Consider the following 19,612-nt stretch of genomic DNA (forward strand, 5'->3'; position numbering starts at 1 on the left):
ACAAACGAACACTATGATCAGAAAGTAAATTATGGTTCAATTATTACAAACGTAAATAATTAAAACCTGTAATCTAGAATACATACCTATAAACATATATATATACATATATATACTATGCACTCACCTATTGAGAGACAAATGACAAATATACAATAATAAACATAATTTACAAGGCTTCAACAATTAAACAATTTCAAGCCTCTGCCCCTTTTCAAAATACTGGAAATTGGCTAGATAAACAGATAGTTTACAAATTATTACACAATGCAATGAAAGCGGACAGTTTGCCAAAATATTTGCCATTTTTCCTTTTAACCGATTTCACGCATTACCATTAACTCGTCCGTAAACAGCGTCGTTCCAAACGCTTGCCGAACAAATATTCTGCCACTACAGATGTACAAGTTTTTTTATTTTATTCCACGTCGGTGGCAATCAAGCATACGACCCGCCTGATGGTAAGCAGTTACCGTAGCCTATGGACGCCTGCAACACCGGAGATATTACACGCGCGTTGCCGACCCTTTAAAAACCTGTACACTCCTTTTTTGAAGAACCCCATACTGTAGCCCCTCGGGAAAACCTCGGCAGGGAGCTCATTCCACAGCCGAAGCGTACGCGGGAGGAAATTCCTCTTAAACCGCACAGTACGCGACCATTTAGCTGGTGCTAGGGTGTGAGGATGAACACCCTGCCGATGGCGAGCGGTGCGGTGATAGAAAGCGGCTGTTGGCATCATGTCAAACAATTCTTCAGAGCACAGCCCATTGTACAAGCGGTAGAACACACACAAGGAGGCGAAGTCTCTCCTTAGACTTAAAGGTTCAATACCGCTTGTGAGTTTGGGATCGTCGACGATTCGTACAGCGGAAAGTTGCGGAAAGTTCACAAAAAGATGGAAAAGTTCTCGGAAATTTCAACAAAAATCCCAAAAAAAGGAAAGTTTCATTTTGGAAATGGAAAAGTTTCGTTTACCAACAAAAATATGAGGGGGTTCCGAAAATTTTCCATGTGGGAATTTCACAATTTTGGAAACTTTCCGCCATTATTTTAGCAGATCATTCATAAGCATATTTCAATGAGATTACAATTCGCCATCAACCGCCGACCTTTAATGTTATGTTCCGAGCCTAACTACGTTTTCGCTTATTCATTTTAATGCTTACTATTTCATTTTTCGAAAAGTAACTAGTTTAATACAGAAGTATTTTTAAACAAAAATCATATTTACAAAAACTTTACAAAAATGTGATTATTGTGACTAGTCAACTGGTGCGGCCACAAAGTTCCATTTAATTTTAATTTCTAGAATTTCTTGTAGCGCTATAGTATGTACATACTATTTATTCTAGAAGTAAGACTTGTAGCTAGCGCTAAACTACCAGCTGGTACTCGTATCCGAAGTACTTTAACATGTTGTTTACTATTAAGATCCCGCTACATATGTACTTGGCAAACTTGCTCTAGTTTCCAGCAAGTATATTTATGTGTTGTGAGAGTTACTGTCTTGTATAAATTTGAGTAGTGATCCAGCAACGTAATGGGCTAATGGCGAAACAATTAGACAAACAGGGACACCGAGGTGAGTTGTGACAGAGGAGAGTTGTGACATTTTTTGAAACCAGTTTCGTTTCGTTAGTAACTTGAACTAACAAACGCGCGCTATTAATTGCGAGCTCGTTAAGACGATCGACGACATACGAGAGGTTAAGACGATCCGTAAGCTTGGTTACTACTGTCGTGTTATAAAAATCTTCAAAGCTAAACCTATGTTACTACACAGAATACCTATAGTCCGCCGTAAAGGTGTCAACAGAGCAGACGGAGACAATCCAGCGCTGAGACAAATTAAACGTACATAGGCCGCGCTCTAGCACTCTCCATTGTAGTGCTGGGACACGACGGGTCTAGATTATCGATAAATATCGCTATTTTGGACGGTAAATATAAAAAACAAAAATACACCTATCTCTCTTGCAAAGTATATTTAATAAATTAAAAAATACTTACACTGATTTAAACTTTCACGATTTTTAATAACAATTTTAATAACAAAACTTCCATGAGACACGATTTTTCACGATTTTTACTCATTATTATTCACAGCGACGCGTAAAATAAGTTTTAAATTTAAAACTTATTTTACGCGATTAAGTCCCGTCGTTGTGAATATTAATGAGTAATAAAAATACTTACAGTGTGTAAATTTTACACTTTTAATATTCCATTTATCTATAAAATAATTTGAGCAATTTATAGATGAATTAAAATATAGTTAATTGTTTAATTCTGCTGGTTAATTTTTAAGTAGTTTAGTATTATGTGTTAAATTAAAGCACTTTTACCTATTTAATTAGGTTCCGTATTAAATAAATAGATTTTTTTTATGAAGGTGACATGGGAAAAAATAATACAGTCCATTGTAAGCATTATGAGAATACGACACTTTTTAAACATTCAAATTCCCTTAGAAAGGTTGACTGCTATCGGTTGCTTTACACATCCTTGTATGTACTTGTAAATCGATTTCTTGAGCATGCTCTAACTAAAATCCAAAGGGTTTAAGGGATTCATATTATTCATAGGATTGATATTATAATTATGAGGAATTAGTAGCCAAAATAACTAAGCAAGGCATTCAAAATAATAGATGCATCATCTTATTTAAAAAAAATACGTCTAGCGGGCGCAGCATGGTTCCATCTTTATCGCCATGTTTTTTTATTATTGTTACTTTGAATACAGACCGCAAAATGTCAATCATTTGACAATTCTAAAGTGACTTAAAAAAAAAACCTGCTTAAAATTTTCACAAAAATATCGACAGTTGTGCTATCCCATTCCTACCAAGAACAGAGCTGCAGCATGCACTCGGTCCCACAATAGCGACACGAGAAACACACAAATACATATCGCCCGAGGGCCGTGTAATTTCATTCTGTGTCGGGGACTTTATTTTATCGATGTTTCGATGTTTTTGTCTGCACGGTTTGTTTCCATGTATTTTTGAGGCGGTAAAAGATATGTTAGATATGCGAACAGTGCGCTTTTAAGCGTTTTTGTGTTGACACGCTTATAGGCATATAGCGCGAGCTGCGATTTTCAGTCGTTGATATGAGTCGATATAAGCGGATAAGCGCGTGAATGTGTGCGGTGAGAAAACTCTGACAAGCTTCATTACAGTAAAAGAGTCTTAAACATACTTTAAAATAAAAAAAATGACTTTCCTGTTTCATTAACTGACTAATGCATAATGTCTGGCTGTGGAGCTTTATCCTAAATCATAGTTGAATATTTATTTCACTGACTTTCTGGAACAGGAAAATCAAATTAAAACATGAATCTATTTATGGACCAAATAATTGTGTTATTATGGCTGTAGACATATCTGTATAATCTGAACATATTGTTTAAGCCGGATTCACATTTGTCTGATGTGTCCTGTTGTGTTGTGTCGTGACGCATCACAACGGTAATAGGTTTCATATTACTATTATGGTTGTATTCACATTTCTCTGACGCAGAAACTGAACACGACACGTCAGACAATTGTGAATCCGCCTTTATTCACAAGAAAAAAATATTACCGTCACCTACGTTTTAAACCAGCAAACTGATGATCGCTCCATAACGTTACCCCAGAGGTAACGTAACGTACTAACTCACTTCTGCCTCTGAACTCTGAAGTCGTAAAAAGCTACGCTCGTAAAATCGACCTCGGGCGTTACACGAGGAATGACAAATTACTCTTTGAGTTATTTGGAAAAGTTTTTTGAGCGATCGAAGGATTCAGGGTCAAGGATCCGCGTAGATCTTAATACTTAGTAAACTAATATCGTGTATAGATAAGAAAGTAGCTTTTTAACACCCGCGATACATATTGTAGCAATTGGCTTTAACAAAACGCCCTTTCTTGAAAACCATAGTAGCATTATGCAAAATCAAGAACCATTCAAAAAATGACTTTGCTCGATGACTTTGTTTGAAAGGTTGAATGTTGAAGGTAATTCATTTTTTATAATGATCCTCAAGGAATGAAAAGTATTCGCGAAAACTGGTTTTACTCGATTATTGTAATTTTTTATGATCAGTAAAAGTTATTCGAATCACCTTTTCCTTTAAAATTTCAAATACACCATGGATTTTTATTTGATGATAAGAATAAAATATATTGTATATCTAAAGATACTCTATTTAACCAACAACAGAAAAAACAATCAACTGTAAAAAAAGTATCCCACACAAAAAGTACCTTATTTAAAATAAAAGCTACGCAAGCTTTCATACGGCCCACCTTAAGGCGTGCGCCATACAAAGCTTTTTACTAAATCACAATTTCCCTAAAAACTAAATAGGCACATGACTTAGCAGTTCCGATGATGGATGTAAGTGCCCCAGTTTTGGTACTTATTGGTTTATTATTGAGGAAGTGATAGTAAACATACGACCTTAGGGGTGTACAAGAATATAAGGACGTAAGTGAAAGCAGTTTAAATGTGCCCGTTTGAATAAATAAAGAATTGTTTAATCAATCGTGTAGTGTTGGAATTGCGATCTAATACGGCGAAATTATGGAGTAAAAGAAATTAAACTAAAGATCATAAAAAACAATATACCGTCTAAACTATTCACGGTACAGTAACGAAAATTTGTATAAAAGTTAAGCATATCATTTAATATACTTGTGTATTAACAAAACTAAAATAGGCCGCTTAGTTTTATGACAATTACTTACATTTAAATTTTCTTCACCGACACCCGGGTCAACTTTGACATCTGATAACGTAAAGACTAGGAAGTTTTGGCAAGCCGGAGTTCTTGTGCGCTACTTAAAATGATTAGGACTTTGCATTTTTCAAATAAAAACTGAGACAAAATGGGGATTTTAACACACGACGATGCGATGGTCTAATTAAAATCTGATACACCAGTAATGCTACCAGATAGGGAATCATTAATTGACCTAATAATAATTCCACATAGACGAAACCGCGGGCATAAGCTATTATACAAAATAAAACAAAATATACATTTATAAGTTAAAATCAAACACAATTTCGCATAAACGATTTTATTTCACTACCTAGTTTGTCAATTAGATAAAACCAAATCTTCGACGCCTAAATAATTTTTCAGGTACAGAAGGAGTATCTACCTAGTTGAACAGAATTTCACAGGAATGCAGGGAATAATTGCTATTCTCCTCAAATTAGGCTCAAAGGAACCTCAAAGGCTTTGCCGTATAATTAAGACAGTCTGGTTTTTCCTGTATAATATTCAGATGTTCATTTGTTATCTAAGGAATTAAAAATAAAAGTGACTTTTTGAAGTTACGGCCTTTTGAAAGGGTTGCTTTATTATATTGGTACGGTTTATTTTTCGGGTTGTTTATTTGACGTTAAAGGAATCTCTATGTCAGTTGGATAACTTTATTTTGGTTTCATTAAAAACTGTTCAGGCTCACTTTCAGAGGGTTATTTCTTTGTGAAGAAATTTACTTAACAAGGGGTCCGTTTTTTGCTCTTGAGTGTAGAAAGCTCGGCCAGATGTTAGACTAATAGACCCAGCTTAAAAAAGTGCCAAAATATAAATACAGATTTACTATCGCAACTATTCTAATCCCAAAAAGTCGTTCCGTAAACGTATGACGACAGTTATGCCCTTTTCAAACAATTATCAACACATTCGTAATTAGATTTAACCTTTATACAAGACCTAGTCTCAAATTTGAGACCTAATAATAGGCGACCGCTGCAGGGGACCACTGAGTGCGCCGACTTCTGGCCGAAGAGTGTCGTGATTCAGAGGTTCCGGGGCAAACTGCCAAACCCGACACAAGAGCAGATGATTCAACGGAGCCACGCATTTCTGTCGCCAAAATAGTGTTTAGTTTTTAAGTTTATGAAATTTGTATGTATGTTAATCTATAAGGTATATGTAATATGGGCCTTGTTGCCTGAATTAAATTTTAAAATAGATAAATATATAGCGACTTAAAGTATTTTGATTGATTACGGCACTTACCTCGTTTTTAATCTGAAAATTTCAAGCGTAATTTCAACAAATTACTTACACTACCATGGTCATGGTTGTCTATAAGTATAATAAAGCTTACGTGTACGTAAAAATTACGTGTGAAAGCGTTTTCTTTATAAGATTTTTGTGATCCAAGCGTGGGTGAATGATAAATATAAATTGTAACTAGTGAATGACATCCAGTAACAATGGAATGAATTAACAGGAAAACATCGGTTTTATGTGGTGTTTTTTTTTTTGTATTTTACGTATATGGCAATAATTGATCGGGGTGCTAAGTAACTTAGTGCAGCCTGTTACAATATTTGTTTGGGATATTGTATATGTTACAATACGTAAAAAGTTTCTAATTTGCAATAAGGTAAAAAAATAATAGCAGCAAGAATCAGATTAAACAACTTGTTACGATTTTGATCTTATTTTTACACGACCTTGAAGATAGCTCAAGTTGATTAGTGCATGCGAAATGTAGTAAAAGTCGTGTCCCATTTATTTTGAGTGTTATATGGTTGTGATTGTTTGTGATTGCTGTGGCAGAAGATGCCGCTCTGTTATTGGTATGTTCAAGTCTTCAGTCCTCGCAGACGCTGCAACCTCCCCGCAACACCTGTGAGTGATTTTACCCCACGCTGCAACAATCATCTGCTATAGATGTCGTGGCCAATGATGATGATGATGGTATAGTTTTAGTTTTACTTTTGTATGTAATTTTAGTTTTAAGTTTATCACGAATAAAACATTTGATTTTGATTCTAATTCTGATATATGTTTTAGTCTAAATTCAGACATTTTTGTTACCTACTCGGTCGTTACAGATAACTTTAGACTCAGATATCAATTACCTACAACAAACTGTAAAAGTAAAATAAAGACACATACTTAAATATTATATATGTAGAGGCGCGTAAAACATTAGCAAGATTTGAATAATCAGACAATAATCTACATAAATCCATCTTCAGAACATTGGTTTCAGATTTTAAAAAACATTGGTTTCAGATTTTTTAAAAATAAACAAAATCTCGTACATTTCACAATTCGAATTCGAATATACATTTCAAAACAATACTTGTCATTTAGACTATCAGGTCCAATTGTTTGAAGAAGATCGTTTGATCGCTAATAATTCAGATAATCAGAGGAAAATCGTTGTTTGCCTGCCTAATGATGTTTGGAAATTGATATTTCTTTTACAGAGGGCATATTGGTTTCACTTTCACTTAGATTAGACCTTCGGCTTTTGTAGAATAATAAATATGGAATATTGAAGCCTTAAGATTCAGTAACAATATATTTTGTTTGTAAAAAAATAAGGTTTTTATTTGTGTGTTTATTTATGATCCACCCCACATGCTCGGCGTCTAGTCAACTCTATGGCTGCTGCTCGAGGCCATGTTGGTGTAACTGCGCAGCGACGCCATTTTCCATAGCGCTGACTAGACGCGCGACGCTCAAAAGACGCTATAGTGTGGGGTGGCTCTTAATGTGGGGGGATGCAAGGAAAAGGTGGATGGACTGTGTGAGATGAGATGACGAACGACAGAGAAGTATGGAAGAAAAACACGCGTGTCGAACCCAAGTGATGGCAAAAGGGCAAGCGAATGATGATGATGAATCTTGTTTTTTTTTTGTAACGCCGTATAAATACTTAAACAAATCTTACCTCCTTTCTCCCCTATGTACGGCCCTGAAACAAACAGAAATAAATATAAGTATAAAATATATAATAATTTATAATATCAGGTCTCTTTCATTCAATTTTAATTTCATTGAAGTCTCAAATTGATTAACAGTAGTTACTTATTTTAGGTATTGATGTAAAATATGTTAGTTAAAATTTTTGTTAACAAGATCTTACATTTTATGTTTACTTTCCTAAACCATGTTTGTACATTTATAGTATTTAAGTACTATTTAAGCGTATTTTTTGGATATTTTTCAATGACAAAACTTCCGTGAGACACAGACATATTAAATATATTAATGACGGGTCACTCACGTGTTTTAAGTCGAAAACGCTCGACATGTTTCACTCCGTACCGAGGAGCGTCATCAGGAGCTTGCGTCGACGGTGACGGACCGAGCACATACGTAGTATGAAGAACAGGGATAGCCGGGGTTCTGCGGTGACGGAACACGTGTTGGATTCGGATTCGACTCACTATATACGTTTCGATAAGGTAACTGTGCTGGCGAAAGAAAAGTTTGTGATTCAGCGAAAAGTACGGGAGGCTATCGAAATTGGTCGTCATCCGAATTTTAACCGTGATTGTGGTTGGTCAGTGCCTCCGAGCTGGAAAACTGTTTTGGGTACTACGTCGGTGGACAGTGTGGACGAACCATTAGCGAATGACGTAGTGAGTGTTGTGTGCAACCCATCATTTGACAATAATGCCGTAAACGAGGGTAGTTTCTCGCCCCCCCTGCCGCCACCGGCGCCCGCGCCGAGTCATCGGGCGTGGAGGGCTGCGGCCCGCAGTCTGCGCCGGTCCGTCACCGTCGACGCAAGCTCCTGATGACGCTCCTCGGTACGGAGTGAAACATGTCGAGCGTTTTCGACTTAAAACACGTGAGTGACCCGTCATTAATATATTTAATATATTTTTCAATGATATAAATTTTATCATCTTTTATCTTATCTTAATACCGTCTTACTTATATTATAAGTAAGTATATTTATCATTTATAATACGCTAGACCACGTGTAACAGTATTGTAAAATAATCAATCAATCAATCAATTTATTTATAATACACCTATTTGTAAAATACATAAACTTAACCTACGTTTTCATATCCCATATGTTTTTTTTTACATATTCATGTGACCAGCTGATGGTCTTTTCACCGCGGTATGAAATAAAAATCTTTATTTCAGGCAACTAGTGACAAACCAAAACCAAAATATAACCGGCTAACGGTTTTTAGGGTTCCGTACCCAAACCGTAAAAACGGGACCCTATTACTAAGACTCCTCTGTCCGTCTGTCCGTCTGTCTGTCACCAGGCTGTATCTCATCAACCGTGATAGCTAGACAGTTGAAATTTTCACAGATGATGTATTTCTTGTTGCCGCTATAAGAACAAATACTAAAAAGTATGGAACCCTCGGTGGGCGAGTCCGACTCGCATTAGTCCGGTTTTTATAATTCATAATACGTAGCAATAATTCACAATAAGGATACGATGAATTTTTTTTACGTGTGGGTGGCTGGCATTCCTCAACCACCAACGTAGCGACAGCTAACGCCCACGAGGATTCATTACACATCGCCTTTAACCACTTTACGAGTTATCTATCGCCCGGGATACCCATGCTCATAGAAATCTGTGCCTGGCTTGCGAGCTAACAGCAAGATTAAGTTTTGCAGATACTGACACCATCTACCGAGTGAATACACACGACGACACACAGACACGGGCATAGGTATACGGTCAATACGGGTAAATATGGGTGGTCTACACATTGGGGACCGTTTACACACTGATAAGTGTTTATTGAGAGTTCATACATACATGAACTCGCAATAAACACTTTTATCGGTGTGTAAACGGTCCCCAACTCTTAAAGTGGTTACAGGCGATGTGTAATGAATCCTCGACGCAAGCGTTAAAGTATGGACTTGTACGCTGCCCACCATGACAACGGTGCCGAGACATGGACTCTCACTAAGGAGGCTATGCATAAAATACGAGTAGCACAGAGAGCCATGGAGCGCGCCATGATCGGCATCAAACTACAAGACCGAGTGAGGAATGTCGAGATCCAATGTCGCGCCAAGGTGCGAGATGTGGGTGGCGTCATTACCAAGCTTTAATGGAGTTCGGCAGGACACGTTGCCAGGCAGAGTGATGGCAGGTGGACCAAAATGTTGACGGATTGGTGGCCTCTTTCGGATGAAAGAAGCGCCTGGCGTCCGTTGGCTTGTTGGATGGATGACGTTCGAAAAATCGCGGGGCACTTTTGAATGAGACCAGCCCAGGACCGGGACAAGTGGCGTACACGAAGAGAGGCCTATGCTCAGCAGTGGGCGACTGAAGGCTAAAATGATGACGATGGATCCTTCATCATCATCATGTCAGCCGATAGACGGCCACTGCTGGACATAGGCCTCCCCCAAGGCTCGCCACTCCGACCGATCCTGTGCCGCTCGCTCGATGGATCCTTAATAAACACTAATTAAGAGGCCGTAGTCGATTTTGGAGCAAAAATTTTAAATTGATACACTTAGTCGTTGAAATTATACTTGTTTTGTTACGTAATATCTAAATAACAAGTATTGGTTTCTATTAGCACGTTTTCTCATCTTGCCTTTTAATAATGAGGTCGCGAGCGTGTGTCACCGGTAATATGTGAAGAGAAGGGGCAGTTTTGAAAAATTCATCAAAAAATTATGGTGGTAAATTATACAAATTGATGTATAAGAATAGTTTCAGCAAATGTTGTAGATTGTTCAAGTATCCAAATTACGTTGAAATTAAGTCGATTTTTCAGAGAAATTGTAACTTGTTTTGAAGTAATTTCTGGAGAAAATTGAATTCGTTTAACTTTCATTTCCTCGAACTCTAAGTCATATAACAAAAATGTAATCTGATAAAGGCCAAGTACAGAATATGTGTAATACAAATTTACCATTTTTAGCAGTCCAAACTTTACGAAATTTACAAATAAGAGCGACAAAATCAATGCTTTACGCGCGTTTACCTAAACGTCCTTCAGAAAAAAAATCATTGCTAATTTAGTGAGTCTGTTTTCAAAAAATTGATCTGATAAAAGGCAAGAGAAGAAGACGTGCTAATAGAAACCAGTACTTGTTATTTCAATTTGGTAACAAAAGGTGTACAATTTCATCGAAGAAATCTATCAATTTTACATTTTTGCGACTAAAATCGACACCGGCCTCTTAACGTGTAAGTAGGCGGCCCAATGTGAATGTGAACACTTACCCGTATTAACCTTACTAACGTGTCTGTCAGAAACGAACATGCCCAATATTGACAGTTTATTATCCAAATAGTGCAAATTCGATTCCCTAAACGATCTACTTACCATAATTATGTATACAAATAGCACAACATATAGATATTGACCGTTCCAATTGGGGATCCATCGTCAAAGCCTCGCCCGCGGCTTCCCCAGGGAACCAAGGTTGGAACAAAATAAACAGAATTTTTTACCTCAATACCAACAAGCTTGAATCAACTCTGCTTAAACCAGATAAGGTATATATTGCAACTAGAAGAGTAGTTAACAAAGTATATTTTATTTCACCTCAATACTAACAAGCTGAAATCAACTCTACATAAACAAGATAAGGTTCAAATTGCAACTGAAAGAGTAGTTAAAAAAGTAATTGTGTTAAATGGCGGTTGGTTTATATTTTGAATAAGTTTTATTGAAATTGCGTTGTCGTAAATAATTAAGTCTTTAGCTGAATTATGATTAATGTGGATTTTAAAGAAATAAAATAATGTTGCGTCATTTAGATAGGTAGAAATTTTTACATTATTTTTATTTATACTTTATTGCATTAATGGATTTATTTAATGTTTATTTTAGCTCAAGGAGCATAGTACTTCAACATTGTCCTTACTTAAGTTACAGTATGAATCCGAATACAACCTTTACGCACCATTCACGACAACGCTTTAGGAATAACGCCGATAGCTATAATAATATATTATATATCGTTATACAAATCTAACTTAGCCATGTAGGTATTTAAAGTTGTACTGTGTACACTAAACCTTTTACCTATTTAAATATGTTAACTTTTTTTTTTATTTCTACTCAGAATCACGAGCTCTTTCGATCCTAATAGATTCTTTTCCATTCCTTTACCATTTTTCATGGACTTTGTATGCCGATAACGGTATTATTGAAGGAACGAAAAATGTAAGGAAATTTTAAGTAGTTTTTTCCTATTAGAATCGAAAGAGTTCGTGATTCTATGTTATAACATAAAAGTTCACTATTTGTGTCGTTTTCAAGCAAAAGGTACCACATTGTCGCTTGCCATAAGGACGCTCTGACAGGTTTTTCGTATGTAGATACAAGCCATTTTCGTCCTTATGATAAGCGACATTTGATTGAAAACGTCACATTTAATCTGAAAAAGTGTAGTGTATAGTCAGCATCAAAAGATAAAACAACGCGCCAAAAGTATCTGCCACCCTGGAACACTTGCAAATCCATACTAATATTATAAATGCGAAAGTGTGTCTGTCTTTCTGTCCATCCGTTACCTCTTCACGCGTAAACCGCTGAACCAATTTAGTTGAAATTTGGCTTTAACTATGAGTCCCGGGGAAGGACATAGGATGGTTTTTATGTCGGAAATCATCCTAAAGAGGGTGGAATTGAGATAATTAATGAATGCCTTTTAATTGATGTAAGCAATTTTAAGCATATATTCAATTGGAATGATTGCCATTAGACTTTATCCAGGCGCTATATTTACTCTAGCTGCTGTTACTAATTCCACGCAGACAAAGTCGCGAGCAACAGCTAGTTAGAGATATATCTCTATTTCTGTTTTTTTATTCCGTAGACTAAAATGACATTTCATGTGGTACTAAGAAATGTCATGTCTTACACATGAAACGTCATTTTAGTCTACGGAATAAAAATAGGCCTTACAGTTCGCAATCAAAGTATTAAGATCTGTAACAGTAATTGTTCTAAATACATTAATATCTCTTTTTTTTAAGTTATTAGAAAATACTTTTGACACGTAGTCTGACCCGCTACTTTTGATGCTGGCTGTACTACTATAAATGTCAAAACTATAAACAATCTGACAGCAGCTAGATCCTATTTTTAACACAATAAAGCCACAACCAATCCGAAAGCGACGTCAGAACGGCTAATGGTTTCCTCGGACAGCCTTTAGTTTAGAAGAATGGCCGTGGACATAACGTGGCAAAATGACACACGGTCAATGACGCGTAGGGCGTGCCGCGTTATGACGTAAGGCTTAAGCGGCAGCGATTTACGCATATTTGTGACGTTTTAAACCAAAAGGTACCACATTTTCGCTTGTCGACAAGGTTGATTCCAAATTAAAGCTATATGGAAATAGCGCCTTATTGACAACCGACAATAAATTAAAATATGTATTTAATAAGACAGCCTTTAGAAGAATGACCGTGGATATATCGTGACCAAATGCGTAGGGCGTGCCGCGTAGTGACTCTAGCGCGAGACTTAAGCGGCAGCGATAGCGGAAAATTATATACTTTAGAAGAATGGCCGTGGATATAACGTGACAAAATGACAGACGGTCACTGACGCGTAGGACGTGCCGCGTTGTGACGCTAGCGCGAGGCAAGCGGCGGCGATAGCGGAAAAACTAGTAAACGTAGTAGTAAAAAATTAATTGCCAGACAAAGACCTCACCGAGGATCTACACAACGTTTCTGCGCTCTTAACTGCCTGTGATGGTATACCTACTAAATGAAGGAGGACTGAAGATATAACACACGGTCAATGGGCATGCTACGCAGTGGTGCAAGATACGAATACAAGCGGCATGTATGAAATAAGACTGCCTTTATACGAAGTACTGATGAGTTACGAAGAACAATTGTTTTTCGGTTAGGCGTTTACTTTCCGCTTCCACTTATAAACCACACATTACCCTAACATCCGCTCGTTTGTCTCTTCCTATCAAATTTGCGACAGGTTACCCTTTTGGCTTAATGTTTCGCTCACTTTACTGCACCAGTTTACGGCTAAGTTTGCGCCTTAGCATCCTAGCTTGGCACATTTGGACTCTTAATGGCTTGTTGGATACTTTGAGAGGTTTGTTATGAGCATCCTACTTAGGTGCCTACTTATTTTATTTAATAAATACGAAAGTTAGTGTATGTACTTATGTGGCAAACATCCACCTGTTCGTATTATATATTTAGTAAACAAACTTTTTCCAAGACGCAAAACTGACTGGCCGGATTTTAATATAATTTGGCACTGAAAAGAAAACTTATAAATAAAAAATAGTCCTAAGTCGTGGTTGATTAGTTTGGTGCCCAGCCCCTGGCTCCATTGCCCCGCTGGATAGCAATGCTGATCCACTGAGCGAAATATTGGCGAGCCGTCTGGTCACCAGAAAACTACACGGTGGCTACACGGTGGCGGTGGCTTATAAGTGCATTACTGTTGCCAGGGAGTTTTTGGGATTATACTGAGCAACTTTGACTATGGGAAAACACTGAAAAAATATTTGGCTGTTTCACACATTTTGGCTGGTCCATTTTCTGTAGGAGGGTAAATTTTTTTTCATGATTTCATGATTGGTCCCATATTAAAAGTTGCTCAGTATAATCCCAAACCTCCCTGGCAACGGGAATGCACTTATTTTTAGCCACCCTGTATAAGGCGCTTTGATAGCACTATCTAATACATAATTTATATTAAATAAACGGTTTTTCACGGTTTAGGCTTTGCGCTTTTTGTGAGTATTCTGTTGTATATAAGGAATATTTACAAGCACAAAAAAGTTACATATGTAGTTTACAAATTAATAATTAATGGAACATGGGAAATTGCGCTAAAAGGTCCTCACTCAGCTTGATGTCCCGAACTGAGTCCTGGGGCGCTACGTGACGCTGATTTTCAAGCCTGTAAAAAGTGTGTGAAGCCTGGTAAAACTACAACTAGACTAAATCCAAAACTATATCAAATCTACACTAAAATTGCAGTTAAAAAGTTTGAGACGACCTTTAGTTTGTCTTAAGGGGCCCACTGACTATCAGATATCGACCTGTCAGTTAGAACAAAAATTTGACAGTTCCGAACAACTGACAGATCGATATCGTCCGGCGGACTGATAGTCAGTGGGCCCCTTTAACCACATTAACCTTTTAATGTTAAGGTGACATTCGTATTGCGACCGCAACAGCATTGAGAGGGGGCTAACGCAAAATTGTAGTTATTATATTAAATTGCTACGTTTTATTCGAGGTCAAATGCCATAACACAATTCACACGAAAACTAGATTATATTTGTAAGGGCATACCTTAAAGATTAAAGTTGGTTTGATAGAATTGATTCACCTCGCGCCGCATCGCTTCGCGTTCGCGTGTTGTTCGCTTACGTAGTACGCTGCGTAATTTTCATTTAGTTTCAGTTGTATATCGTTACCCTGCATACCATAGCAGTATATATTTTTTAGTGTATAATAGCTTGTGATATAGTCGAGAGATCTGATGAGCAAAATATCAAACATAAGTATATTTTCAGAGTAATTGAGATAAAAGTTAAAAACCCGCGAAACGGTCATATCTTCCGTCGCAAGTCGCAAGTTTAGCGCGGCGCGCCTTATCTTTTGTTCCCCTATAATTGGCTATACTTTCTTAATGTGGAAAGCTTGTTGCTGCAGCTTGGTAGCGGGCGATGTCACGGTCAACTTCCTTAGTTAATTGCGTTGCTGTTGTTGCCGTATTGCCGTCGCGATTTGGACGTTCAATCCTTCCACTCTTTTTATTACGGAGATTTATAGTGATACTCCACGTCAATGTAATGCTTGGCAGCATTACATTTAAAGCCAGGAAATTAGAAGGGAAGAAAAGATATGGCTATCGCAAGGATCTTTACCAAATATACTTCTATTTAAAATGTTGTTGCCACGTACTGTTGCAACATTATTATGTTGCGACAGTTTCACGTTTAACCTTTTAATGTTATCTTAGCAAAGTCATAATGTCACAATAATGAGCGCCATAATGCGAATAAAGAGGGCATGCAACTTTAAATTGCTTTTCTTGAAGACAGCAAAATTACACTGAGCATTTGTACTTGCACTGAATAACTAACGCTACGTCTTACGTAAGCGAATAACTCGCTAACGCGAAGCGAAGCGGCGCGGCGCGGCGGGCCCACGGCGTTCGCGTTCGCAACGAGATCGCCCAAGTAGGACACTTCTATAGGTCAAGAGATCACTTCAATAGGTCTATATCAAAGGATTGATTCACCCCGCGCCGCATTGCTTTGCTTCGCGTTCGTGTGTTGTTCGCCTACGTAGTACGCTGCGTAATACTTTTCTCTCAGACCTCATCGTGATAGTACTTACTGATGCTGGGTAAAAAAATAGAGATTTTACAATTTGATAAAATTTTGATTTTGATATGATAAGACATTGAATTCTAGGCGGCAAAATTTCATGACAGGTAGCGACAAGTTCCTATATCGTTAAACTTAAATATTGATGCTTTTCTCATATACCTACTAGTAGGTATATGAGAAAAGCAATTTTTGATTTTGATATGATAAGACATTGAATTCTAGGCGCAAAATTTCATGACAGGTAGCGACGAGTTCCTATATCGATAAACTTAAATATTGATGCTTTTCTCATATACCTACTAGAAATCGCTCCAATTTGTGTTTGTAAAAATAAAATTTTATTTAAAATATTAACATGAAACTAATAACTCAATTCCCTTCCTCTTTATTTAAAAAGGGATTTTTGAAACTTTTTTAATTTAGCTTAATAAAACTTTTTAATCAAGAGAAAAAAATCAAAAGAGACACGACTCTAACGAAAAAAATCAAAGATGTCTGTAAAGACCCCAATTCGCATTGGACCCTCGGCGTGGGGTCCATAGCTCAAACACTTGTAGAATGAGAGAAGGCTTGTGCCCAGCAGTGGAACATAGATTACTAGTGATTGCAATAATATACATATATCTTAAAATAACCTTAAGTATTTTTTTGAAGTTGACACACTAGACAGAACCTTACCTCTAGGCATCTAAATCTTAAATCTGCGAGCGGTACAAATAATTACACGACTAAACCCGAGGTTAAACTTTCAACCTAAACAATTCGTCACCCTAGAAACAACTCGCAAGAATTTAATTTGGCCCCTCGGGCATTAAATTGGGCCTGTAATGAGTTTGTGACAAACAACGTAAACCTCGAGGTCGGCAATTGTGTATGATCGATAGCCATAGTGGCGTCGGCCCGTCTGGCCATAGAGTAACACAGAAAGTACACTTTACTGTGAGGTAAATGGGCAGACGAATCGACTGATGGCAAGCAATACTGTACTGTACGAAAGCGATTGGAAACCAGAAGGAAGGACTTACCACAAATAATAACCACTAAACTGCAAGTGGTCAAACACTCTTCGGCTTACCAGGCAGTTACTCTATTCAATAGATTGCCATCCGATTTGAAGACAGTCACTAAATTAAATTTGTTTAAAAATTGTCTCAAAACTTATTTGTTAAAGAAGTGCTTTTACTCGGTTGATGAGTTTTTGTCAGCTCAGAGTACAATATAGTATTAATGAATCGTTTTTTTTTTGTTCTCTTTTTTTTTCTGACATAATCAATAGTAACGAATAATTAATTTAGATGAATTGACATAGACTTGGGAATTATTATTATTTTATTATAAGCCAAATTGTTATTATGTTAGATAGTTTTAATACTTTAATTTTTAATTGTTATTTATAAAATTGTTATTGTGATATAATGTGAAATTCAAACGCAATGTATATTGTTATATGAATAAAAAAAAATGACTATGAAGAGGTGAAGGCTACGCTTTTTAAAGCAAATTGCCAGTCCTACACGTGCAGCCTATTGATCAGCTATACGCAGCGGGCATACAGCGCTCTGCGAGTACAGTACAACAACGCGTACAGGGTGGTGTTCGGGCTGCCGCGACACTGTAGCGCATCAGGTATGTTCACGGAGGGACGGATCGATGGCTTCCACGCGATCATCAGGAAGCGGTGTAGCTCGCTGTTGAGGCTATGGCGCGCCAGCTCGAATACCATCCTCTGCACGTTGGCTGATCGGTGGGACTCATCGTGGCTGAAGCACTGGGTGCAGCTACATGCCCCATTATGTAAAACCCTACATTTAAGTATTAGTATGTATATATGTTACTAACACATTAGGGACTTTTGTTCGAAACAAATTATTATTGATTGATTGATTGATTGAATACTACCGTCGACCATTGGACACCTGCTACAGAGCAACAAGAACTGCTTGAATGTGATCCATCAAACAATCTGGGCTTTTTCTCTTGGTCTTTGTCCCTCGACTATTTACGTTAAAAAAAATGAGAACAATAAGTATAGTCTGAATTTTCAAGCTGGCCCTTATGGCTATTGTAAGTAACACCGCACGTGCTACTTAGGTACCTATTAAATAAAAACAGGTTCGGTCACTTTAACCGGTTATCGAATTACAACTCCTATGGAAATTGCTACTCAAAATGAACAACTGGAACAATAATTTGCGATTTCTTGTGTGGTCCCTCTACGATTACTGAGTGCTGGCGAGTCGAACGCTACAGAACCAGTCTAAAATGTGTCATCAAGATGCGTAACAAAGGCGCGTTATCGGAAAGCGCACATACACTGGTTTTTTGAGCATTGGACTAGTCACGCTCTCAGGTGCCAGTTAGAATTTTTTGAGGTTTTACTTAATAATAGACAAAGGATTAGCCATTCGGGGCCGGCTACAAAACGAACGACTATACTCATATTACTTCATATCACTAAGTATAGGTACTTTTAAAATCAGCGTAAGTTATGATAACATAATCGGGCCGTCTCATATAGTGCAATAGTGGAAAGTCTCCTAACTAGCTGTACCCGTACCATGAGTCACTGACAGTATCAAAACTGAAATATACGCTAACGTCTACGTAATTATCTTTCTATAGGTACATCTCGCTCGCACTAATATGCGAGTCTGAGCAAGATATGCATAGAAAGTAAGTTACGTTCTCGATAGCGTTTATGTCAGTGCCAAACTAGTGGTAGCCACACTAGTCAAGGAATGTTTATTTAATCCCATTAACTTTGTTGCATAAAGTGACCGTATTTTTGTATTAGTCTGACATACTAAAGTAAAACGTATTATAAAACTTAGGCTACAATAACTACACCTACATAGTAGACCTATTCCTATTTCTATTATAAGCAACAATATGTCTACACCCTAACATAAACAAAAAACAAGCAAATACACTCGACAACCCATAAATATTTGTATTCCTATGTTTCTACTTAACCAAACTTTCCTACTTTGCCCCGAGTTTCTCTATGTTTGCTACATTCGGCAGTGATTTCCACTCTCAAAAACAATAGGCAAATATCCAAGGCTAGGTTCACACAGCGTTCATTTTTCCCGTATACCGTATACGGGATTTTATCGAATACCGTTAGTGACAGCAAAATTTGTAAGGAAACGTTCAAAGTCGTTTACACGGCGTTTACCTTTGTGGGAAAGCCGTTTAGCCGTGTGAACCTAGCCTAACAGTGCCTATTCACTTCGGCATTTTTCCGCAAATACTTGACGCTTTAAGGTGTCATGTCATATTTGACAGCAGGAAATGACTACAGGTTCTGCTGCAGATAAATTGCCACCCAAATGTCGACTTAACTTTTAATTTGAACCATAAATGGTGTAAGGATATTAACGCATTTTATTTATGATTGTTTTAAATCATTTACTTGCGTCATGCATGGTCACACTACAATTAGAATCATCATCATCATGTCAGCCGATAGACGTCCACTGCTGGACATAGGCCTCCCCTAAGGCTC

At 37.3% G+C, this 19,612-nt stretch overlaps 1 protein-coding gene across 2 annotated transcripts in view; it reads right to left on the reverse strand.

Annotated features, from left to right (window-relative positions):
• Positions 1-19,612, reverse strand: part of LOC134751391 (uncharacterized) — a 277,631-nt gene that overhangs the window by 226,942 nt on the left and 31,077 nt on the right. For both annotated transcript variants that reach the window (XM_063686769.1, XM_063686767.1), the window contains exon 2: positions 7,703-7,726. In XM_063686769.1, the coding sequence (XP_063542839.1) occupies positions 7,703-7,726 (24 nt within the window). The remainder of the gene's footprint in view (positions 1-7,702; positions 7,727-19,612) is intronic.

Source organism: Cydia strobilella, chromosome 22, assembly GCF_947568885.1.
Source record: "Cydia strobilella chromosome 22, ilCydStro3.1, whole genome shotgun sequence".
Lineage (NCBI taxonomy): Eukaryota > Metazoa > Arthropoda > Insecta > Lepidoptera > Tortricidae > Cydia > Cydia strobilella.